Source organism: Conger conger, chromosome 3, assembly GCF_963514075.1.
Source record: "Conger conger chromosome 3, fConCon1.1, whole genome shotgun sequence".
In the NCBI taxonomy this organism is placed as follows: domain Eukaryota; kingdom Metazoa; phylum Chordata; class Actinopteri; order Anguilliformes; family Congridae; genus Conger; species Conger conger.
Genome location: NC_083762.1, coordinates 21,391,011 through 21,418,183, shown reverse-complemented (window position 1 = coordinate 21,418,183; position 27,173 = coordinate 21,391,011). Strand labels below are relative to the sequence as shown.

At 39.5% G+C, this 27,173-nt stretch overlaps 1 protein-coding gene across 2 annotated transcripts in view; it reads right to left on the bottom strand.

Moving 5' to 3' along the window:
* Nucleotides 1-27,173, bottom strand: part of LOC133123400 (rho guanine nucleotide exchange factor 9) — an 86,548-nt gene that overhangs the window by 58,419 nt on the left and 956 nt on the right. For both annotated transcript variants that reach the window (XM_061233856.1, XM_061233857.1), the window contains exons 2-3: nucleotides 25,923-26,064; nucleotides 24,703-24,809 (exon numbers count right to left, since the gene is read on the bottom strand). In XM_061233856.1, coding sequence (XP_061089840.1) covers nucleotides 24,703-24,809; nucleotides 25,923-26,064 — 249 coding nt within the window. The remainder of the gene's footprint in view (nucleotides 1-24,702; nucleotides 24,810-25,922; nucleotides 26,065-27,173) is intronic.

The window sequence follows — 27,173 nt, the reverse complement described above, 5'->3', positions numbered from 1 at the left end:
CCACAGGATCCTGAAATGTGACTGCAATGGGTCACCTGTTTCTATGGTGAGGGCCTCATATCCCACACTATGCTACACTGAAGAAGCCCCTGCACTAACAGCCCATACAGACTAAACTCGCACATAACACTCTTATGTTACCACTTAGGCCTATAAAGTGTGCGTAAGACCTGAGCGTGAAGTCATATGCAATATTTTCCTTTATCCTAAATTCTATATTCTACTTCTTCTAAATCAGTTATTACATTATTGGCATTTGGCAGACGCTCTTATCCAGAGCGACGTACAGTTGATTGGACTAAGCAGGAGACAATCCCCCCCTGGAGCAATGCAGGGTTCAGGGCCTTGCTCAAGGGCCCAACGGCCCAATGGCCCAACGGCTGTGCGGATCATATTGTGGCTACTCCGGGATTAGAACCACCGACCTTGTGTGTCCCAGTCATTTACCTTAACCACTACGCTACAGGTCGCCCTGATATCATAATTTACATTTTTTTACTTCCATTAATCAATTCACACATGAATGGGTTATTTAGATATTCAGGTGTTATATACTGTCCATACACAACCATGTATAGCATATTAGTCTATACAATTGGGAGTGACTGAAAAACAGTACATTTGCATAATGAGGTTCGAGACTGGCAAAGAATTTGCCAAGATGTCTGTTTCCTCGGATGAAGTCATTATGATTGACGTCATTAGACTAGGGTGGCGGGGGGTTCCCTTTTCCATACACGCCATCTGTGTTGTTCCTACACACCCCTCAGATATCAAAGACCCACCCACCTCCTCTCACACACACACACACACATACACACGCGCACTCCCAACTGGCCATACATTTCATATCTCAGAGTAACTGCGCACAAACTGCAAGTATCAAATGAATCCAGATCCAATTAAGTGCACCTTCCAGCATGACTTTAATCTGATTTAAATAGATGATGTAACTGTAAAATCAGTTTAGCTTTCACAGGGATACAGATTTAATGCATGACTGAATCACAGCCACAATGCGCTTGCATTCCCCTAAAAACACTTCTTCTTTTCTCCCCTGTGAAACAGGGCACTCTTATGTAAGCTCTGAATTATGCCCAACATGATTCCCCGTGCTGCGATACCAGCTCAGCTCTTTCCTGACATTTAGATGCCAAAAGGTCACATCTGAAATTTTAAATTTACAAAGAAGACCCGCAAATGCTAATGAATTCATGAATATAAGTAATGGCAAAGGGTGACTTTGTCAAAATGTGTTACCTCTGGGGACACTGCGGTCAGCGCAGACTGAGGCAGATTTTAGCTGTGCAAGGTCAACTGGTGTTACCAAATATCAACCCATAAATTAACTCAGCACACCTTCCTCACTTTTACTCACCACCGCTCACCTCTTTGTTGTGCGACTGTTTGAAAATGATTAATTAAAAGCAAAGAATATGGATTTTTCAGTGTTATATCTAGCCTCTTGGCCATCTAGCCTGATCTTGGTATTTTCTGGGTAGCATGATATGTCTTCCATTTTGTTGTTGCTTGTCATGTGATCTTTTTAGAAAATGAAATACACCAAGCCAAATGTATGCTGCCAATGTAAAGGTATTACAAGTAGGAATACATGTATTAATAATGTAATTTTCAGGGTTTTAGTTCTAATGTTATTCTGAAGACATATAAATACCTTATTTAATTATAAATCAAAAGCACTAGGATACTGTAGATGGGGAGTTATAAAAAAAAAGTCGAATTTTTTCATTTGGCTTTCTCACAGCAAGACAATAAATAATCAAATAAATAAATAATCAAAGTACGTCCTCATAGCACAGTACTTGCTCACAGAACACAAAAAAAATAATATTAATAATAATAATAAAAACACTTCCAGCCAACTACCGCCAACATCCTTTCAGGCACAACACCCCTAATTGCTAATTAAAACTCTGCCTGTACAATGCAGTTATTCTTAACCCTTTAAGCGGAATGATGCAATTTGCCACACCGTGGTGGTGAAGCGGTTAAGGCATTGGACTTTGGTTCCCTGCAGTTGCCCACCGAGGACCAGGGTTTGTGCCAGATCCGAGTAAGGCCAGCACATGAGGGAGCGGCAAAAAATTGGGCCACAAGTCCGAGGGTAGGGGGTTGGGAGGTGGGGAGGATCATCACAATCATGTGGCAGCAACTCGATGCATAAAAGCATGCAGACATGGTCAAGAGGTTCAGTTGATTTGTGATCTAAGTGACTTTGACCGTGGAATGATTGTTGGTGCCAGAGAGGGTGGTTTGAGTATCTCAGAAACTTCTTATCTCCTGGGTTTTTCATGCACAACAGTCTCCAGCCACACATTACAACAGTGGTGTGCAGAAGAGCATCTCTGAACACACATCGTGTCAGAGCTCTTAAGTGGATAGGCTACAGTAGCAGAAGACCAATAAGTCTGAAAAATAAGTCTAATAAATATCTCACTGGTTGAACCATTAAGGAATTTTCTTCAGCATATTTTATGTGTTCATGCACATTTTTGTGATGGTATTAGTGTTTTCTTTTCTCCAAATGACCTTAATGACTGATGTTTTTTTATATTAGAGTTTCTACTGGACATGCAACTTACACCATGGAAAGATGAACATCACCTCACCCCTGAACACCCACAACAGACTTGTGTGATTCCTTGTCTGCCAAAATATGTTCAGTGTTCATATGCCTATATTAGTAATGCCACCAAAATAGCACAGAGCACCAACATTTCCATTAACAGATGGTCTGACGCTGGGTGGACAATTGGACACCAAACTGGGATAGTGTTAAATGTTTTTTATTGGCCCATCACCACCAGCCTACCAAACCAAGGCAGAGATCAGAAATCTGTGAGGGGGGAAAAGGGAACATTTATAATTAGAGCCCTTGTAGCAGTGTCCAATGTGGCTATGTTTAAAACTAAAACCTTTAAAATAACACTTTCTCAATGTGCAGCTTGGTTCTCTGGGGGTTTGAGAATATATGGAATGTGCAAGGGCGCAAGGAAAAAACAGCTTGAAGCTCAAAAGCCCCAGTGGTTCAGAGAGGTATTGCAACTAAAAAAAGAAAACTGTAAATGGACTGCATTTATATCGTGCTTTTATCCAAAGCACCTTACAATTAATGCCGCTCGTTCACCATTCACACAGTCACACACCATCGATGAAAGGCTGCCATGCATGGCACTAATCAGCTGGTTGGTGCACACCGCAGAGATACACTGGCATGCATGTCTGCGGTGTGCACCCACAAGGAACGGGCATATGGCTTGTGAATTGAGCAGAAGGAGGCCTTGCTTTGTAGCTGCATGCTCAGTTCCAATGCTGTTGATTTCATTTAGTGGAGCAAGCAGATTAAAGGTTTTTATATGTGTGATCTCTCCTGAAATAGCTATTTGCAAAAACTATTTTTTTGGGGCAATAATCAGTCATAGAAACCTGCAAGGTTGTGATCCAGTTTCTGGAGACAATTTGACTCTTGTGCTACCATAGCCCAGGACACCGACCTTAAGTGCTTCATATGCTCAATAAGGGCTAAACTGATTCCGGGAAGGTTGCAGAAGCATTTATCTTAGCTTCATTTAATAATTAGCATTACAGTCTTTACAATACAATGCAGCTGGCTAGCCAGCTGAGCAAGGGAAGTCATAAAAAAATTAACACTGATAATATTTTACACACTGCGATTTATGTTAAAATGAACAGTTCAATGGGTATAAAAACAAATCTCCTTCCAAAACCATGCAAGTTATTAAAGTAAACTTAATGCATAGGATTTTCCTGCGCTAATGAGGAAAATATTCATGCATGACATATTGTAGAGCTGTAATGATTCACTTTTTCATGCATGTACTGCATATTACTTGCTATACATACTATGCATATGGATACAAATACATTGTCTGCCATTTAGAATTGCATATTTATCTAGAGCATAAAATACAGTGCTCCCACATTATACCATCGGTTATGAACCAAGGGCCAGGGCCACCAGTAAAAAACCAAGTTGGCAATAAGCAGGGGTGGTGATAAAATGGGTGCATAAAACTGCAGTGCATTATATCTTAATACGACATAAATATAATGTAATAGTCATGCTGACAAACACATTCCTGGTAGATTGAGCAGTCTCTTATGACAAAGGCACTCACAAATTCATGAGCCTCTTGTTTTACAAAAGGTCTGTGGCAAACCTGAGGCCCACATAGACATGGCTTTCTCCAAAGAACGCTTCTTCTGATCATGACCTTCAGACATAAGCAACTCATCTTTCACAGAACCTGTTGCTGACAAGTTGTGGGTATTGTTGCATACAAGTTATGCTTATTAATTTATTTCCTTAAGGTGTTAGGTGAGTGCGATGGCCATGCTCTTTATTCTTTTGCTGGTGGTGTAAAGCAGTTAGATTATGCATTTGTACACATTAGCTAAGCTTGGAGAGCTGGGGAATGGAAGATTTGGTGGGCTGATGGTGCAGGGAGATAGGAATAAACAATGGCTTCCTATGGGAGAGAGCTTGAGGAGCTCCATGTCTGGAGACCCAGGAGCCTGAAAGGCAGACGTGCTGCTGTAGACGGTTCCTCAGCTGGCTGGCTGAGACCCAGGTGCACTGTTTCACACATGGGGAGATGCAGTGGGCACAGCACAAAAGGGTATCCACTGACCGCATAAAGCCAAATGTATCCAAACACTACTCCTTGTTTTAATGCCTCAATACTATTTCTCATCTATTTTATTTGTGGTTCGACTTGTTCTTTCTAATTTGCTCAAGCAGAGTGCTTGACCAGCAAACATCTGTCTACAGACAGTTAATGTGTGAATCACTGACACAAAAGTACTTAATACACTGCGACAAGCAGTGAGTTTCCTAAAACTCACTAAATTTGCATATTGAAATGCTTATGATTTTGCAGTGGAACAATTATAATGGCTGTTGTTCAGCAATTTAAAGACTGAAATTAGCCGTGGCATTTACAACATTCAGTTGGCCACACAGTAAAAAAATGTCCAGCGTTAATTCTACTCTATCAGTGTGTGAGTACAGTGTGGACCATATGGACCATATGTACTTTGTAAGAACTTGAAAAATAACATACACACTACATAGGCATAAACACCAACATGAAATAATGTGTTGCATTAATTTTGTTTCTCCATTGTCTGTCTTTTGAAAGAGAACAAAAGGAAGACATGCATTAACTACTACAACTACACCAACTGTAGTAACTTGGAAAGTACAATCAAATATTAATTTTCATCTGATATTGGGATTAAAAACAGGCATTTCCTTTTGTAATGAATCCTCCCAATTAGGGAACAAGATGAGAAGAAGTGCAAAGATGCTCAACAACAAATTATATCTAACAGATTCTCAACACCCATATTTGTATGATTTTATGCATTGCACTGCTGCCACACAAATGGATGAATGGATAATCGGATGAATAAGTAGGTATACAGGTGTTCCTAATAAAGTGCTCAGTGAGTGTAGATCAATACTAGAATTTGTGGCATATTTTCACTGCTACAAAAATCAGTTAATCCAAAACTCCAAGCCTTCGATGAGTAGGTGGTTTCAAGCCTATCACAAAAGAGGGATTGTTCAATGAAAGAAAGGCATCATTGTTAAACATAAATACTTTCTTTTAGTGATTCATAATTGATGAAAAAAGTGGTCACTGAATTCTCAAGAACCATTGCAGCAGCATAACATGATGGACATAAATCCATCTCCAATATTTCACTAGACACCCACACTCAGCATTTGTCCTGAACAATACAGTAAATACAAATTATTATTAACAAATTAATGTTTTTGTTTCTGTTTATTCTTCACTAGTTTGGTAAATTGTTTTTGGTGATCACTGAACTTTCCAGATTGTACTTATGATGGGCTAACATTTACACTTGTGTATAATTAAAATTAACAATACATTTTCATTGAATCCAGATTATGGCCTTCACTGCCTGGGAACTTGACATTCAAGTTAACCAGACACTTGGAACTGTATGAAAACATCACAAGCATTTTACTCTTCACAAGGGAATTACGTGATCTTCTCACCCCTGATTTGATAATGGTAGGGGTGGCAGAGGGAGACTACCCCACCCATTTCCTCTCTGCATAGCAGTCTTTTTCTCATTTGCTTTTGTTCCAGATCTGTCTTCTTCTACTTTTCCACACCAGCTTCCTGTTTCCTGCCCGGAGGCCTCTCAGGCCATCGACAACATCCTAAAAATAACAATAGCAGCCCCTCTCCAATGCAATCTGTCTGAATGCTAACTCGTTCATTCCCTGAATTAACTGGACACTCAAAAGAAAGCTGATTGTTTTCCAATTTCTTTTATTATGACCTTCAGATATATTGTCTGTATGACAAAAGTTTTTATTTTATGATTTAGATGATAATCAATAACTGGGGAGCATTTTTTTGTATTTGGTGTACAGACTAGACATGACGTCCATGAATATGACTGTCAAGTGCAATCACTTAGGTTAACATTACATAAATGATGCACTGTTACACTGCTCTTCTCCAGTTCCATCGCTCTGGAAAAGACCATATCCTAAGTGATTATAATGTAATGTAATTAGCATTTTATCAGGTGCTTTCTTTAAAGACTTCCTTACTTTACATTATATGTATCATCTGGCTACCTAGTCAAATACTTGATGTTGAATAAACCACTCTAAGATGCAATGGCAGTTCTCATTGTAGAAACTGAGTCTGCAACCTTCTGGTTGCAAACCATCAACCAATAAAAAGCACTGCTGCTCTACAGAAACTCTTCAGCAACCATTCTCAGTATGGCTTTTGATAAAAAAGGTAACGCTTTATTTTACAGCCAATTAATTCCCCAGTATTTACTGGGTAAATACACAGCTTAGGTAACTACTTTGATTTCAGTGGTAAGTACTATGAAACAAAGTCAGTGAGTATTATGTAAATGCATTTTACAGCCAGTTTCATAGTACTTACATCTGAAATAGAAATGGTTACCTAATAATACCTGTTTTTTACCCAGTAAATACTAGGTAATGAGCAGGCTGTAAAATGAAGTGCCAAAAAAACCATACTGGTTGAGTTTTTGGATTCGTTACCAAGGAGACTGGCACATGCTTGGCAAGGAATGCAGGTAAGAAGACAACAACAGCCTTCCCCTGAAAGTTAGCAGCAGATTCCTATAAACATCCAATATGCAGCAAGGGTAGCCCACCACACATGGGAAATATATGTCTCTGTGCTGCTGACGTCAGTAACTGCCAGCCTTTGATGTGGAAACTAATTAGCCAGGTTGGTAATTACATAATACCGGATGGATATGAGGAGTTGTTCTCAGGGCTGGCTCAGAAAACCACTGATTACTGGCAATTTTGAAAGAGTTTCAGTTATATCCATTTGAATTAGAAATGTAATAACGTGATTTGGGAAAGACATTAATGAACAGATGATGAAACGCACAAGGCGATGCTTAATTTGTTTAAAAAACGGCATCTGTGGGACAACATAATAAAAAATAAAACTCATTAAAAGCAATACAAAATCACCAGGATCCTATCATCCTATCATCCTTTTACCCTTCACACGTGTTTTTGTCATTTAACAATCAATCGCAAGTACTGTGAATCCTTACAGTACTGAAGTCCTGTAAATCAAAGGATACAGAAACTAATCCACAAGTAGTGAGAATGTGTGTAATTGAATGTTGAATGAATGCTTTAAATCTTCTATCCCTTTTTCTGGTTTCTCAAAAAGATATGAACAGGGGCAAAATGACTTTTGAATGAAAGCGTAATAGCCTTATAATCTATTTTATTTGTAATATCCGACAGCTTCAGAATAGTAGTCGTGCAGATAGCAGGACATTTGTTTCCCCAGAACAGTATTCTATTTACCTTGCTCAGGAGAGGTTGAATTATGGCACACAAAAAAAACTCCTCGAGGCAGAATCAGAGTGGTGTTTTACTACAGAGACAAGGACAGAGGTTAATTCAGTAAAGGCAGCCAGAGTCATATGAAATGGCAGAAGCTCCCTAGGGTTTGGAAAACTAAAAATGACCCTGTGATACACGTGTCATAGACTCCCACAGGGCCTTGTCGACTGTTCCTTCTCATAATGGAACTGCTGGTATTGGTGCATTCATGTGGCAAGGATAAAATACTTTACTCAACAGTTTTATCTGCTTCAATCAACACAATCACTGGAACCAGTCATTCTGTTTTGTCTCTATTAATTCTAGCTTAATTTTCTGCAAACAGCATGCAATGTGAAAATGTGCGACATGTACAACAATTCTGCTTACTTGTCATTATTAGAATTGTGGGACTTAAGAGAAATCCCATTGAGGGAATCAAGAGACTGCATATACTTGCATTTCATAAAAAAGAAATTATATTGCATAAATTCTTTCCAATCAATACAAGTCCTATTCATATTCTATAATTTTGTACCAAAACACAAGTTATTTTTACTCCTGCAAAAACTGGATATCAGATATGTGGGCCTATGACAATTCTGTAAGTTCATTTACAGTATTGGACTAAATGGCTTATCTTTCTGAATATTATACCTTATTAATACCATTTATTTTACTGCTAGGACATTTCCACCTGCAGTAAAATATTAATAGTATTTCATTTTCTATATATTTGAGATCACATAAAATGCTTTTCAGCACATCATGAGATTTCAAAGAAGCAGGTAGAATAACATTTCCTTTTTCTACATTGGTTATTACCTTTGATCATGCCAGTTCGGAATGAAATGCCTGTGGGTTCAACCAAGCCAAACTAGCCACACCGTACATTTTTTAGTGTCAATTTACCTCTAAAAGAGTTTATAAGCATCCAAGAGCGATCAAATGTATTCTATGAGTCAAATTAACATTTGACTCTGAGTTTTTTCGGAGCTTCTAATTCACAGGACTCCACTGAACTGTGAAAGTAATGGATCTTAACATTCCCCTTACATTACATTACATTATTGGCATTTGGCAGACGCTCTTATCCAGAGCGACGTACAGTTGATTAGACTAAGCAGGAGACAATCCTCCCCTGGAGCAATGCAGGGTTAAGGGCCTTGCTCAAGGGCCCAACGGCTGTGCGGATCTTATCGTGGCTACACCGGGATTAGAACCACCGACCGTGCGTGTCCGAGTCCTTTACCTTAACCACTACGCTACAGACCGTCCCTCCGTCCCTCACGCTACAGACCGTCCCTTCTTACATTGAAAATTCAGTTGATGAGGTAAGCTCTTCAATCTTTTATTAAAAATGAATCTAAGTCAATTGAAGACAGCAGAGGCCATCGCTGCCTCTGCTTAAATTTTGCTTCTGCAAAATATCAGCAGTAATTAGTGACAATTAACCATTTGCAAGCTTTATAATAATAATAATATTACATTTTATTTGTAAAGCGCTTTTCCCAAGCTCAAAACGCTGTTTATGTGCATAATTAACTATTTCCATTAAGATATTACCCACTAAATAGTTTCCTTTCGAAAGATGTTAAATTATTAATGCTGTTAACATCGTGGATACAAGCAACATCACTAATACTTGGAAACCAGGACTACACTGTAATAAAGTGTATTTCTATGGTAAAATGTTTGGTAGTAAATTTACCATTGTCAAAGTCATATGCAGTCTAACTATCATATCATATACAAAGTTATCCCTTAAGATACCAGGCTTTATACAGTATTTCCCTTAGATTAAATTATCCTTAGATTAAACAGTGACATGGGAAATTTCACTGCCAGTCAAAGTCTTTTTCTACAGAGCACCTTTGAAAACTGCATTATGATGGTGTCATTATTGTCTCGTAAATCATGAAATAAATCAAATTAACCCCTGAGATTCACAAATATTTGTGTCATATCTTTCAAACAAAATAATTTCTTAAAAAACAAAATAAAACAAAAACAACATTTGTTCACAAATATGTATTTGCACTCAAATATCTCCCGGACAGACAAATGTATTAATATTTTATTCACTGAGTCTACTCCAGCCAATCAGATTTTCATTTTATTACTGCAATTTATTGTTATGGTTAACACTTACACAGTGGGGGGCTTTACTGGTGTGAAGTGACCTGGAATGTGTTTCATTCTGTGACTGTAAAGTCAGATTTATTGCCATTAAAATTTCTCCACCAAAGCATATGGAGGAAATGGAGCCATAAAATGCTTCGTGCCTTTTGTTACATGAGCTTACACCACGTCTTCTTGAGCTCATGAATCTGGAAATCACACTGTCCTGTACAAAGCTAGTCTACTCTAAGTCAATTCTTTGTAATGGTGGCTGTCATTGATACATCACTCCTGTATAAAGCCTAATAAAAAGACAGGATCACTAGTTACCCAAAGGCTGGGTTTATGTGGGCAGGTCAACTACAGTAAGCACTGCAGTCAATGGTAAATAACATGAGGTGATGTGAAAATGAGACCATAAAATCACTGAGATACTATACTGCACATTGTTCAGACTCTTGGGTTGATGATGATACTTAATAATGATTTATCTCATTAACATGCCTGCCTTCTTTTAAAAACAGGCCAATTGTTCCAATGGCAATTATGAAAGGTGCCTAACTTGTCAATATTTCTCAACAACACGAAAAACATTGGCATAAAGCTCAGAAAGTCTCAGCTTGTCCAGACTGTTCCGCCACAATGTTCCCATCGGTCAGGGAAACAGATGGATTATTGATTTTCCGAAGCCATTTGGTCGTCCGGGCTGGTGACCGCAACTCATAAGATTGTCATGTAAAAATGTTGTAATTATTCAGTCATGAAGACCGTCTTTTCTGGTCAAGGGTGATAAAACACTAATTATAACCACCCATCAAGCACTCAAGATGCTCACCGTGTTACTCTGAAGAGAGAACTAGAAAACAGGGAAGGACAGGGGGACTACTACCATACGCTATGACTGCTGCTCAACTCAAATTATTCAGAACCAATGAACGGAAACAGCAGACCGAGTCAAAGACCAACGGCCGTCGGTTAACATCCCCTTCAGAAAGTTTGCCCGATCGGCCATCACGCTTGACCAGGGTAATTCTGCTGGCAAGGCATTGTTTTATTTCATTATTTATTGGACAAGAAACAGTTATCTTATTAGAGCAGCTGGCGTAATATGAATCACTGTCCTTTTTTATTGAGCTTTATTGCTGTTGCGGAGAGGCTTGGAGGAGAGAGGCAGAGGGTCGCAGATTTATCGCTGCACTTGCGCCGCTGCCTGCGCTGTGAAGCAATCTTGGAAGTGAAAATTAAACACTCCCTTATAAGGGCGGAGGAATAACCTCAGGCACACATTCCTGACAAGTATTGGACCATCATTTTAAGCTGCCACCTTATTCTCTCTCTCTCTCTCGCTCTCTCTCTGTCTCTCACACACACACGCACGCATGCACACACGTATGCAAATACATGTGCACGGTTACTGTCCTGTCTGGCTTCTTTTAACCTTCTAATGCACGCAAGGTTGTTTTTGTTTAATATTTCTTGTATTTGATCATTTTTTTATCCTCTGCGGCCTAGTACCGACTCATTCCCAGCTAAGGAAAAAAATATTAAAACCACAGCAGCTAAGGCTCCATTCAAACATAAAATAATAGATTAAAAAGTTGCTGTTATACCAGAACATATTCTTTAGCTATCAATCTGATAGCTGGGCTCATATTACTATAAACTACATCTGCATTGACAAATCCGCCTATTAAACAATCTGTACAGAAGATCACATGACCAAATAAACACCAAGTAAAATCGCATATATATTCAGGGGTGAAAAATTATGATGGGAGATTAAGTGCAAGTTCTCAATTTCACAATAAACGTATTCAAGATTTTAGATGGCCAGGAAATGCAATAAACCATTACCATTCACAAACAGGTATTATGTTTCTGCTGCATTCTCATTATACTAGTAACAAATATGTAGTTTTAGTTCTATGAGACTATTTTTAAGCATATTATTTGCACATCTGCATAATCTATCATCATGCAGCCCAGCCGGCACCGGATACTCTCTTGTGTAAGAAAAGCAATATTCAAAAATCCTGTTTAAAATCTCATCACTAATTACAATGAGGGGACAGTATTGGCAGGGGTGGTACTGAGTGAAGGTAATAATGGTGAAATGAAGATTTATTATCATTATTGATTATTAGAGATGTGTATTACATTTCCAAGGTGACCATTAGGGATTTGTATGTGCGCAGAATGTTTGCCACAAAATGAATGTCAAGTCAGATTGTAACCCAATAAAATTCATGTTCTTTTTTCAGATTCATTAAGTTGCCATTAAAAGGCCTTCTACTTTTCAGTGTGAGACTCAGTGTCTGAAGAGAGACCTTACCATGACCTTCTGCTAGCCACAATCTCACAGAGCCATTATAGATAGCCTCGTGATCAATAGGGGTGAAGTAAGCCTTTTGAAGCTTTATCTTTAGTGTTAGAAGGCTCTCTCCGTTTCCTTGGCACGTCTCTCAATCCCCGGCGAAACCTTGCAGTGACCCTCGGGTGAGCGATGATTTCGCATCATTGTCATGTACTCCAGGAATCGATACGAGGGCAAAGATATGGAAATGTATCTGCGCAGTATGTAAATGAGGCCAGCCCCAGAGAAGGGGGGAGAAAACAGAACTCCCTGTGCTGGGCTGCTCATCCCTGGCTTTGCAGAAGAGAGAATCAGCACATTTTCACTCTCCCTGGAAGAAGAGATGTTCCAACTGCTTATCAGCCCAGTAGGGAGCCATTCTTTCCTCGTCTACAAAATGGGTGGCCAGTGGACATCTTGGAACGCGCATCATTCTCACAGCTGTTAGAAAATAAATTGGGGTCAGTTTCTTGAACGCTTCATGCACAATTTCAGGATTTTTTTCAAAATTTCACGTTTTCCAAAAGATAACATGAAGATACGTTTTCAAGAGTTACTCTAAGAGTTACCTGAAGATACAGTGCCCTTAATTGTTTGCAAATTGTCATCAAAATGACATTAAGAGGTCTGTGCTAACGAATTGCAGTTTTATAGCATAATTGAAACTAGGCAATATACTATTTGATGAGGCAGTAACTGCTTCTGTAAATTTGCAGATGCAGTAGCACATAAGATAGACATAAGATAATGCTCATGTCTGAAAAATGCACATTTGTGGTAGGCTAGAGGAAGTAGTTTTAGATTTATAATGGTTTAGATAGAATGGAGGTAATTGTATCAGGCTAACCAATTTGTCCTTTATCAGGACAAAGATATTTAAGATGGTACACACAAGACTTGAAATCACGCAACTCGTCCCAGTATGTTATTGAAAAGTGATTTCACATAATACTTCAGAAGTGACATGTTTTGAGGAACACTCGTAAAATGAGCAAATGTCTTGAAGAGATACTTCCAGACATTTATACCGCTACAGCATGCTTCAGGAAACTCACCCTACCAAATTTGGCACCATACTGTTGTTGTTCACTTTGGACCAGTGACTAACTAGGAGAGCTTTCAGCAATGAGAAGCTATGACAATTCCATCGAATTGCCTAAACTTTACGGAATTGAAGACAATATAGGACCATTGCATTATTTTTTAGCGTGTTCTCGCTTCTGAAATGTAACTAATGATTATATCTGGTACATTTGTAACTATTTCTGGTAAAAACTACCACAGCACCCAGGACATTAGTTGATAATGTATTACATTTGTTCTAATTAGCATAGGAAATCTTGGGGCGGCCTGTAGCACAGTGGATTGTCTGCAGCTTAGTCTAATCAACTGCAAGTCACTTTGGAAAAAAGTGTCAGCCAAATGACACGCAATCTTAGTAAATAGCATTCTGTATTGAATAAATATCATGGCAAATGTAAAATGAAAAAGAATTAAGCCTGGCCAATTATTAGCCCCAATTGTTCACTTAAGGGTAATTTCAGAATAGCAGCAACAAACACCTTCAAACCACAACACTGTTTATCCCATCCTTCCCTGTAAAAGACGTTGAAATGCCATTGGCTGTGGCAATCAGAACCAATTTTCAACCAATGACCTTGAATTATTGTAGTTATACAATGTTTTTGTACAGTGTCGGGCCGTCAACTGCATATTTTGACGATAAACACAGGCAGAGGGTGAGTCAACATGTCACTCAGCCTTTTTCAATGATAGGGAGGGACTTAGAATGGTCTTAGAATGGCTGGATTTGAGGGCCAGATTTGATGATTACTGCTCTGACCAAAAACAAACACATAGTAAACTAGGGGTAGCAACCAGTGAAGCAACAGAATTTCTGCAAAGCCTGCTATCATATAAAGGATCTCCAGTCTCTCAATAATATTGGCAGCACACACACATACATGTGTACAGTGTATATGTCTATTTATAGGAGGAAGCCTGCTGTGCCTTCTAGCTTCAACATTTTAAACATCCCTTCCGCAAACCCCGCAAAAAAAGGTCCCTGGTGGAGCGCTGCACGCTGCACAGACACATGCCGATTCTTCATACTGTGGCCATAAAGAATGACAATGACATAATGATACAAATAGGGCGATTATGTAACACAAGAGAGACGAGGCAGTGATGTCTGCTGAGGCGAGATGTACATGAGAGCACACAGCCACACAATCTAAAAAGATTTCATCTCTAAAGATAAGAGTGCTTCAAAGAAACCCAGAAATATACACTGGGCCAGTTAACAAAAGACGAATGGCATAAGCAACGTAGGTTTTTCTAACACATCTTGCTGTATGTACACTCAGTGAGCACTTTATTAGGTATTTATTAGACTTATTTTTTTGACTTTTTTTACTTTTTTGGTCTTCTGTTGCTGTTGTCTATCCACTTAGAGGTTTGACGCCTGTCTTCAATGATGCGCCTTTGCATTCCGCTGTTGTAATGTGTGGTTATTTGGCCCTTCTGGCCCTTCCTCTCTGATCTCTCATTAACAACGCATTTTTTTCACCGCTCTCTGTAAACTCTGGAGACTGTTATGTGTGAAAATTTCCAGGAGATCAGTTTCTGAGATACTCAAACCACACTGTCTGACACCAACAATAATTCCATAGTCAAAGTCACTTAGATCACATTTCTTCCCCATTCTAAGGTTTGGTATGAACAACAACTGAACCTCTTGACCATGTCTGCACGCTTTTATGCAACAAGTTGCTGCCACTTGATTTGCTGATTAGATATTTGCATTAATGTAAGGTCTCTCTTGCTGGTGTACAGGTCTACCTCATAAAGTTCTCACTGAGTGTATGTGAATTCAGTGTCAGGCTATAAACGGGTTGTGGCGGTGCCCAGAGGTACAGTATAGCAGACATACAGCTATAAATCTTTTCCACTGTACAGCTGGAACCAGATTGGCTCATTGGACCCCATTTCATTTGTGCTAAAACAGGCTGGTTTGTTATACTGAAAAGGGGTAATGAGACAGCTTGGACCTAGTTGTACAGTGGAAACGGGACATTGGAGAATGTGGCATAGTTAATGCTGCCACCTCTGCATCGGTACCATTTACTGTAGTTTGCACAGAATATGTGACCAGAGCCATCAGTGGGACTCCCATTACTCCCATTTCTGCCCACATTCGCTATATCTTTGACCATTCCTGCATAGGTTCTGCCCAATTCCCACCTAACTGTGACTGCACCCGCCCACAACACTGATAATGCTGAATCTCTTAACTTTAAGAATGAAGCATGTTTTTAATTTGAATTAGAATATGGGTTGAAACCTGATATGAAACTACTTAGCCAGCCAAATAGCAAGTGTTCACTTCATATGGCTAACATTAGCTATAGGCTACACTATCATTAGCATTAAACCATGGTATTCCCCTCCATTTGGTTTTGAGAATAGGTGAATGTCACTTCAGAGTTGTATAGGTGGGCTCACAGAAGATCTGACCAAAGTTTCAAAACCAACAATGCATAGCTAGCCAGTGCCAGGGCTGCACTGAAAGTAAAATGGTTTGCAGTGACCATATCAGATGGTATTCAGACGCATGGCGCATCACTGAAGTGAATATGTTGTAACTCTTTAGAGACTGAAGATTACATCCAAAGATACTTTGGAACACAAGAACAGGTTGCCTTAAACAGCCAGCTGTTAGCACCCAGGTTCTGCACCAGAAGTACGCTGCAATGCCACAAGAGGGATGATTAATATGAATGAGGCCTACAGCATGGTGTAGTGGTACCTAGGGATATTTAGCAGACACCATGGGCTCCACAGCAGAAAGGGTAACTTTTCATGTTGAAAAAACTAATTTACAAATATATTTGCTCTAGAGTAGGCCAGCCTGTGACTTGGATTTTCTTTTCTTTTCTTTTCTCTTTTGTAAATACCTAAATGCAAAAGGCTAACAAGCTTAGTTCAAACACAATTATAAGAGAAACAAAGTCAGTGGATATGCCTCATCACCCAGACATAATAATCAGCAATAATTTCCATGGTTTAATGCTGAGGAGTGTGTCCACCATCTGTCTATCCTCTGAGCAGACATTGACTGGCGTTAACACTGAAGCAAGTGTTTGAAGGGTCATAAGGCCATGCAGCAAGGGCAAGTGCAGTGTATTCTGAGGTTTAAATGAACATATAACACAAAATAAAATGCATTAAATATTGAGGGATGGCTAAATTAGTACCACAGACTAATCAGGTTTTTGCATCAGTTTGCATCAATATATTGAGACTTTAATTGAATACAAAAATGAAGTTAAAAGGGTAGACACAAGTTAAACCCTGATTCCAAAAATTAATTGGCTCAGCATTACAGGATAATATTGTAATAGAGCCTCTACCTATCCATAAGAGAGCTAAAAGTCTAGGAAACAGTACAAAGCTTTTAGTTCTGATCTAAGTACCTTGTTGCAATTATGTTTCACATTACCCTGATGAATGACTTGGATTAGCTTTCCATTCCAGAAAATTGAAACAAACTCATCGATGAAGACGGGAAGACAGGCAAAGGGCATTGGCTGTCATACATACAGTTAGGAGACAGCTGGTGAAGGACATTCTCTTGAGTGACACAAAGAACGGTACATACCTAAGGCAGGAGTGTGTTTTCTCATAAAATAGGGGTTTACAACTGATAAGGACATAGCAAAGTCCTTTAAAGTGCTCTGTAATCTGAATGGTGCTGTTCTAACAGATCTGTTGACATTGAGTTAAAATTGCATCCCTCACAGTAACACAATAATGTGCATGTGGCAGACAACACCAGGCGTCTATATCCACCATATCCTCGAAGGGTCCCATCCCTGGATATCTGTGTCAACTCCTGGTGATTTGACAATAACATACCTACATATCTAGGTGTGAGACACAATAATACAGAGGTGGAATATCAGCTTTTTTCCCATTACAACTGAGCCACCGTGTAAACACATGAAATGTTCTCACAGTAAACACCTCGAGCTGTTAAACCTCAAATAACACTTCAGTGGCATTAATCAATCCACGACCCTATTCCAGTTGGCTATAAAGGAAAGGCAGGTGCAGCTGGAATCACAGAAGCAAATCTCTACAGACTGTGCAGAGATCCATTTGTCGGCCGGGAAGTCATAACACGCAATGATAAATATGATGCAGGTGCATTCTGGATAACACCATAGACGCATATGTAAAAGGCTCCACAATAATGTATAAGAACAGAGCAGATGCAGATGACATGTCAGGTATTTTAAGGGCATCATTTACAATCTGCTGCACTCACCCAGCTAATCTAACCAAAAATCTATTTATGTAAGCGTGAAAATAATGTGAAAGAAACCACTGAATTCTGCAATGCTTGAAAAAAACTCCAGCACCCCACAGCAGTCATGAGCCATCATCAGCGAGAAAACAGATGAGCGGGCATTGAGGGGGGAGTTTTTTTACAATGAAAAAACTCTAGTAAAATAGGACACTTGTGTCTCTGGGCCTATGGATATTTCTGTTAGAGGAGTACTGGGTAAGCAAGTTCTGCCAGAGCCATGTCGATTGAACTTTGCCTTTTATCTCTAATATGTCTTGACAGGGGAATCAATTCATATCCTAAAATAATTATCCTTGTTTCTTTAGAAAAATAAAAAAACACAAAAGAATACAATTTGGGCATGCTATAGGGCTGTTTCTGTAACATTCACCGCCACTGTTAGCAAGTGTATAAAATTATCAAATTTATTAATTTAATATCTGTGTCGTTGTTACCGTGCGCAGCGCTGCTCAGACAGGCCTGCAGTAGCACACTCCACAACGCACAACAAGTAACAACACTGATCCCGATATCCAAGATTTCACAGAGATTACCTTGCAAGACATCATAGCATCGTTGATGAAGAACTACTGCCATGGCCCGTTCCGACCTGCTCACAATTTTATAGATCTAGAAACCCTGATGAGGCCTCAATGTTAGACTGAGATCAAGAAAGGACAAGCTAATTTTACATAATATGAAGCTCAAAATTAAGCTTTCCTATTCTTTCTTTTCTTCTTTCATTTCTTTTTTCTTTGTAGCTAGATGAATATTGCTTGAGTAGCCTAGATACCTTTACTCAAAACAGCTGATGTGAATGGTGTTATGTAGTCAAATTACATGTAGCGGAGCATATGCGATAAACAAAGTCATTGTGGCAGCCTAATTTAAAGCTTCTAAATTGGTCATCTCACAATTCATTTTACAGTTTGCTTTATAGCACTACAGAAAACTGTGCATCGGCTACTTTAAAGCAAGGCTATCTTTATTGTTCCTTTGTGTCAAGCTAGCTTCATTTATTTCTTCCAATCAGACAGATTTGACACCAGTAGCAATGTGTCGCATTGCAAATATTAAGCCTGAAGTAACCTTTAAATTGCTAAAGCAACCTCTGGGGAAAAATAACACCAAATTTAAAACATAACTGAGTTATTCTATTTGATGTGAATATGGCTAGCACTTGTCGAGTAAGAGTCCTGTGAGTTCCTAGTTATACATGGAATTTCATCTTCACATCTTTCATACAATGTGAAATGTTTCATGGAACCTATTTTCCACAATTCCAAGTAGCAGAAAAATTACATTCTGCCTTTACGAATCTAGCAAAAAGCATTGAGTCCAGTTCAGATTTAAAAGAGCACAGCTCAGTATTGTTATACATTTATACAGAATGTTCAAGATTCAATTTGACAGCCAGTTTATTTAAAGCCACTCCACTGGTGTACATCTGCCATCAAAACATCTTTAGATCACTATCCAAAGGAGACTTAGCTTTTCTATTTTCGTCTCTGCCATCATTAACTATCCTGAAAGTTCAAGAAAAGGTATGTAAATATTACTTGCAATGTACTACAAGCAATTAGACTGCATCAATGTCTATGTGTGCCATTTGGAAGACAGCAGTCAATGCACTCAGAATAAATTACTTCATCATCAACTTTTCACTAGCACTGTTGTAAATCACCATTAAAACATGTTGTTAATCCTAATATCTGTCATCTGCAATTGCTTTTACAATACAATTTTCAAAAGCTAGTAATTTTAATAAAGTGTCTTGAGGTCCAACACAGGTCTAAATTAACAACACACTTCACTTAAAAGATAACTCGGTTTATCTTAAATTGTGTTCATGCATAAACAGGCATAGGTTTTAACTGTGGGGATGAAAGAGAGGCAGTCACAATGAGGCAGAAGAGATTTAAGATTAATGTCTAATTAGATGCATTCATGGCTTTTCGAACTTGGCCCAGCAAGGGCAGGACAGAAGGGTCACAGATGTGCAGATCAAAGAATTCTGCATGGTAGAGCAGGCAACAAACACAGTTGAGATTTTTGGAGAGGAATATTTTCAGAAATCTCAAATATACCACAGCTTATCACTTTCTGTGCACATCCCAGTGAAGGTCACATTTGCCAGTCTATCAGAACCAGAGTGACACTTTTCATGCTGTCTGAAAGGGGAACTCTAAGTAGTGATTGCCTTTATCTGTCATTCAAAAGAATTCAGACCCTTGGACAGTTTTCACTTTGCATATGTTGAAAATGCAAAAATGAATTCTTTCAACAAACTATTTTGAAAAGGCTTATTTATGTGCAAAATATTGTAATTCACTAGTTACAGTATTAAATATTATTTTTCAATATGAAAATAGGCATAAAATGAACATGCAACAATGAATCAAATAGTAAATATAGATACATGAATTTAACTCATCAGCGGCAATATTTCAAAATTAGCCTGCGTGAAAAGCAATGACTAGGAAACAGGTTGCAGGCTGTCACAGTATAATTACAGTATATGAGGTGAATTTGTTCACTGTTCAGAAGAAAGCACATCAGCATTCTGAAATTAGAAAAAAATCATTAATCCTTGTTTGACAGTATCAAAAAGTCAATGACACACAGCTGTGGAGGTCCACTAATCCTAGCTTGCACCAAGTGTGCAAGTACGGACATGCTATTAATGTAATGCACTCACATACTATTTGGCACTTTGCCAGGCTGTCAGTCTTGATGAGAAAATGACATTTTATGTGTGTGCGTGCGTGCATTTGTGTGTGTACAGCCTTCCCTGGCATGCTGGGAAAATTTAAGTTGATCCTGCAGTCTGAGCAATGTTCTTGCAGACAAGATGATATCACTGGATCAATACTACTCTCCACCATTGGTGGGGGTCAGTTACCCACCCATCTGACTGAAATATGATTACCAGAACAATGCCTTCCTCATTTATATATGCCAAGCCCACTTACCACTTAAACAGTCCAAACATGTGAGAGCTATCTAACAAATTACTTATTGCTTGTTATGTTTTGGTAATATTGTGTCAAGCAAGTAAGGAATAGCTTTGAAAAATCCCTAATTAAAATAGTATACTGTGAAGCACCAAAAGTAACAAAATGGGGGGTTTAGTGCAGTGATGTAGACTATGGTCTGAAATCAGATCCAGATGATAGCAGTGAAGCCTTAAATGAGAAGTATTGGTAGATAATTGCATCATCCTCATAACCCAGGGGTGGAGGGTTTTAGTCAGAAATAGGGTCAGTTTTTCTGGCACAATCACTGTGCATTTCACCTGCAGCATTTCAAATAGAAATGAAGTTGCAACTGTAGCCATACACCTATGGACAAATACTTCAGTGCCCATTCCTGAATGTGTTTGGTTCAAATGTAAACCTGTAGTAGTACAACCTATTCATATCAGTTAACTGAATAAATTTTTTATTTTATTTTGTGTGATTATTTATTATTTATTTGATCAGACATTTTGCCATCAAATCCAAACCAACACAAATAATTGAATTTGGGGCTCATGTTTTTCCTTTTCTTAAATCAAATACAACAAAACATCCTAACATTGAGTATCCAGAGATGATGTGATACAGTACAGTAGATACCAGTAGCCATAGCATAGGATGGCCCACTATCACACAGCTATCTTCAAATATTCAGAATGATTATTTGTGAGATGGGGGAGAGGAACATGAGCAGGAGAAGGGGTGAACAGTCACTGAGGATGTTTCAGAGATTACTCTGGTACATGTATCATGAGTAGCTAGTATACCTTAAACTAGGAAGTTTAATCTTTTTTAAATAAAGAACTACAATGCACAGATGACACAACTAGATAGTTACCCAGCTCTGTGCCAGCTGAATCTCAAATACTATAAATGCAAGTTAACATTTTAATTAAAACTATGCTTGAAGGACTATTGGAGAATCACTATTTAAATGAAAATAGAGAAATATAAGCATGTAAATGTTATATACAGTGGGCTGTATAGGAGGCTTCCATTTAGAAAGTTTTGCAGTTTTACAATAGTCTTCAAAACTATATAGCTATATAAACAATGAACATAACTAGAAATTATGTGAAAAACCACATTTGTACTGTTTTGGACCCTACATGCCCTGGAGAAAAAATAAATTTACAGAAATCCTCATATACATTAGCATAGTTTGAAATTTGCACTTCTCTAAACAATCAGCTCATGAAGAAATCTTCACACAGTGGTATAATTTATAATTTAAGTAATACCACTGTGCTGGGTATCAACACTTAAAAATATGCAATCGGATTCAGTCAACGGATGCGGTCAGGAAGTGGTACAGGAGTGAAGGGAGCCAATAACTAAGCACTGCACTGAGAATCAAATCGAGCTCAACAGAAAGCACATTATTATGCACAGGGCATATGTCCTTAACACGTCAAATGAGGATTAGGAGGCTGTAAATACAAGGGAGCGTGTGAGACACAAAACAGGATGACACTCACATCGTGAGAGAAACAAGTGGAAATAAAGAGCAGCGCCTTACCGACTGCCTCTTAGCCAAACAGTAAAGAAGCATCCCGAAACTACACGGAGTCGTCACAGGAATGCGCACGTTTGACAATTTAGTTTCACGGTGATGTTCTCCCTCGGACAATAATCCTATTTTCAGAAGGGACGCCAGAGTGCTCAGTGTCTGCACTTCAAAGGCATTTCGATGGCCTGAACCTCAGAAACACGACTGCTCCCGTCAGGAGGCAGGCATCACCTTAACATCTGGGCAGCGGGCTATTAAATTAACACGCATGAATAGAAGAGAAGGGTTTTTTCCATCCCTGTGTTTTTTTTCTTTTCTTTTTTTCCCCATCCTCTGTCCCGTGTTTCTTTGTGTGCTGCTGACTCATCTGGTAATAAGTACAGTTGCATAATATGATCACCACAGAAACAAGTTTAATTGTCCTTAAATGACTCTGTGAAACTAATTAAAATGAATAAGTGCTAAGTGTTACAGAATCTAAACACAATTGAACAAATTCCAAAAACAAATGTTCTGGAGTAGATTGAATTTAAAAACTGTGGTATACATATCTCAATCTTGGAATTAGCTCTTTTTCGCTCACTGTACAGCTGAGTGCCCGCTCAGGACAGCTCAGGTTGCCAGGTTTGTGGAGCAATGAAAAGGAATGAAATTTAAATGAAAAAATGTCTCCCTCTCTTTCTTTCTCTCTTGCTCAACCTCTCTCTCCCAAACGTCCACACAGGAATTCTAAAGAAACACGGAGAAAAGAAAACAAGGCCGCTATGTCACGGCAACAGGGCCTCTTTGAGAAGTAGGTAATCAGGTGGTTGATAAGTGGAGCTCGTTTGTGAGTCAGGTGACCAGGGAACACTGTGGGGAAGGGAGGAATTAAGTGTGAGCTCCTTTGAAGTGGCAGTTTAAGACAGGAGATTAGAATGAATAAAGCCACAGATGGTGGGCAAGACAGAAGTTACACATGACTAATGCTTTAAAAAAAACAGTACTATTGTATGGCAGCCACTTCAGTAATGATAGATTGGTGTGGTGTTGTTTATTTCCGAAAGACCTTTAAGCTATGCTCAATCACTTAAATATCAAATACAGCCAAGGCCTCCATCATGAAATAGCTTTTATTGCACACACACACACAGACACAGGCATGCGCGCACACACACAAACAAATTGCAGATGTGCAAATCTGCAGCAGCACTATGAAAAGAGCCCTTAAGGAATGTTGTATTTGCAAATACTGTGCCTCATTTGGCAGAGACGCTGTGAAGCATAACGAGTTGTTAGGAAGCTGCACTGCATTCTGGTGAGACGGCAGTCCCATCGATTTAAAATCGCCCAGCCACAGACGTCACAGTAGAAGAGAGACCAGGGGGGTAGAAGTTGCCTGTGGATATCATGTCATGCAGAATGACCCTCCACTGAGTGATGTATGTCAACAGGGGGGGCTCGAGGCTCACCTTCACTACCCAAACTCCAAGGTCACCTTGACCAAACTTCAGTCTAGACTCAAGACTAATGCCAAAATTTGAAACATACTTCTTAAAGAAGAGAGCAATGGGGAGATAAATCTCACCCACACAATATCAAACCCTTAATAAATATTTCAAAAAGAGAGAAAAGTCTCTACTCGCTACCTCGCAAACAACCTGCATATACGTATTAAGTATTCACAAGGACCAGCCATTGCACTTGCTTGGTTTGAATCCACTCAGTGTGCTGTAAAAATAGGATCAATTAATAATGTTCCCCTGCATCCTGAGAACCACCTCCCCAGCTATTTTTGAACTGTTGCTGGCATGTTGCTGGCCTGAAACGGGACGGGTGAGCAGGAGTTGGGGAACAGTTATTTGGGGGCAGTTCTGTGACTGGAGATGGTGATCTGGGGTGGGGAACAGTGATTTGGGGGCAGTTCTGTGACTGGAGATGGTGATCTGGGGTGGGGAACAGTGATTTGGGGGCAGTTCTGTGACTGGAGATGGTGATCTGGGGTGGGGAACAGTGATTTGGGGGCAGTTCTGTGACTGGAGATGGTGATCTTGGGTGGGGAACAGTGATTTTGGGGCAGTTCTGTGACTGGAGATGGTGATCTGGGGTGGGGAGCAGTAGGGTGGGGCAGTTCTGTGACTGGAGATGGTGATCTGGGTAGGGAGCAGTAAGGTGGGGCAGGACTGACTGGAGATGGTGATCTGGGGTGGGGAACAGTGATTTGGGGGCAGTTCTGTGACTGGAGATGGTGATCTGGGGTGGGGAGCAGTGATTTGGGGGCAGTTCTGTGACTGGAGATGGTGATCTGGGGTGGGGAGCAGTAAGATGGGGCAGGACTGTGACTGGAGATGGTGATCTGAGGTGGGGAGCAGTAAGATGGGGCAGGACTGAGACTGGAGATGGTGATCTGGGTGGGGAGCAGTAAGGTGGGGCAGGACTGTGACTCACCATGTTTATGTGCAGTTGTTCTGACCCGGGCCGGAGAAGCCTCCTCCTGATGGTGCCTGTGTGTCCACCGTGCCAGGTTGCATCCGACTGGAGTTTCAGCGCAGCACCTACAGGAAGGGAGGGACATGGACATCACAATTCAGCACTGCCTAGTCAAAGCAAGAGCCATCTTATTACCCACAGCCCCAAAAAGTACGTAAAAAGGTACAAATGCTTGACCCTGGGGTGGCACCCTATAGGTACATACAGCTGTACCCCTAGCCAGCAGTATATAATTAATTTGTGCCTTTTTTGCTGGGAAAACGTACTCATTTGTACCCAAAGAGAACATTACTGAACTTTCAGGTTACATTTGGGAAATCTGATCCTTGAAGAACTAAAATGTGCCTCCACTGTCACTTAATTTATTTTCATATTTGTGACCCTCTGTGGCAAAATGAAATGAGTGCTGCATTGGGAGCAAGTTAAATTCTGTAATGAAATATCTAAAAAATGAGAAATGTAAAAATGCATAGTGTATTGTACAAATAAACTAGAAAATATTTGAAACATATTTGTTTACATATTTAGTTTATTACTAGCGCTGCAGGACTTGGGAATCTCCACCCATCACCCTTTGGGCTGCTGCAAGCTCAGAGTTAAGAGGCAGAATGTGTTTTCAGCAGCGTTACGATCATTAAGCCCGTAGGTTTCAACAAAACAGCTTAACTCTCCATTCCCCTCACATTGCACCTCTTTGCATATGCATGTACTTTAAATAGTGCTTAATACAGTATGTATACATACCAATGTAGAGAACTATCATCATAATATATCAAATATAGTATAACTAGCTGCATTTAAAATGTTTATTTTCCTAATATTAAATATTAAATATTAGAGTGATGTTAGGATAATTATAAAAGTCCCATATTGTACACTTTTCCAATGCTTAATTTTAGGTCCTGATATGCATAAGAAGCTTTTTTTATGAGCTGTTTTAGTGACTGTGTCTTTAAGGCTTATTGATATCAATGAACATCTGTTCTGATTCTGGCTATAAGGTGGGTTGTGCTGAAGCAAACAAGCTTATCGTTGTGATGCCCAAGCACCTTGTTTAAGTACAAATTGTCTTGATACAAGTGTTTTTATAACCTTCAACTCCTTTATAATCCACATAGTAAGGGAAATGTCATGGGACCAATATGGGGTGCAGGGATATGTGCTGCAGGTGCAGTGACCTGGCCTTGGTGAGCTGGACGTCCAGCCTGCTCGCTCCAGCCCGCTGGGAGTGCTCTGGGAGAGGGGCAGGGACTGACACCGTTGCAGAGTGGCCCTCATAGGAGGGTGCCGTGGAGACAGCCCAGGGGGGCGGGACATGGGCTGAGGGTCACAGGACAACGTGAGGAGCAGCTCATGATCAAAATGTAATTACACATGAATAACAGACAAATTTACAGATGTTAAACAAAAACAGACAGAAAGACAGACATCGACAAATAGAATTGAACATAATCGTTCATAATCTCCCGCAATATACCGGTTAAAATCAATGGTCAATATACCCCTTAATATTAAATGACCACAATGAATTTGGATATAGCATTCAAATACACAGGTACAGTGAGTTCCAGAAAGCATAAGGGTCAGTGATCAGAACATGTGCTAAGGCAAGTGCCACACCCTGACACACAAACTGTGAAATCACTCATTTATTTCCAAGCAGCTGATTTTCTGGCTCGATACCCCGGGATATGGAGGATGAAGAGATGGAATGAAAGCATGAAAGTGATGAAAGCAGCAGTGTGACCAGGAGAGAGGGGGATAGGTGACAGCACAAACCTTACAGCGCTTCCATTTGTGCAGGCATCCCACTGCATGTACCGTTACAGTATGTAAGTGCTAGTTTGGTGTCTCCTCATTACTGCAGCTAAAGCCTATAGACGTGGATTCATCAGCAGGCGATGCTATATTTGTCAGTGAGTGGGCGATGGGTTGTGGGCAGGCATCTCCATTCTACTGCTTTCAGTCTGAGGTTTCATATTTACTGTCGAACAGTCACCTCGTATGGTTTACAGAAAACCCGCCAGGTTTTACAATAAAATCACAGTTTTGCATTGCAATCTGGATGCAGTTGGTATTGACAAAATAGACTCTCAGATACTGTATATAGAACACAAGCTTCATATGTCAGAACTCATATTTTTAATAGCAGAGAGATACTCATTTGTAACAGAACAGGATTATATGTAGATGAAGAAATTATAGAAATCATTCATTGCATGCATTGAATTTAAAATGAATGTGGTTGACTGACAAGGATAACATTACAGTATACTGTATGCCATTCCTTCATTTTCATATGACATATATGTACTATTTAAGATACATTTCCTCGGAACTGAGTCTATAACAACTGTACTGAGTTAAAGTAAAACTAAGGATCGGGGTTGCTGCTTGGTTATCTTTAATGCAGAAGTTAGCTGCACTGC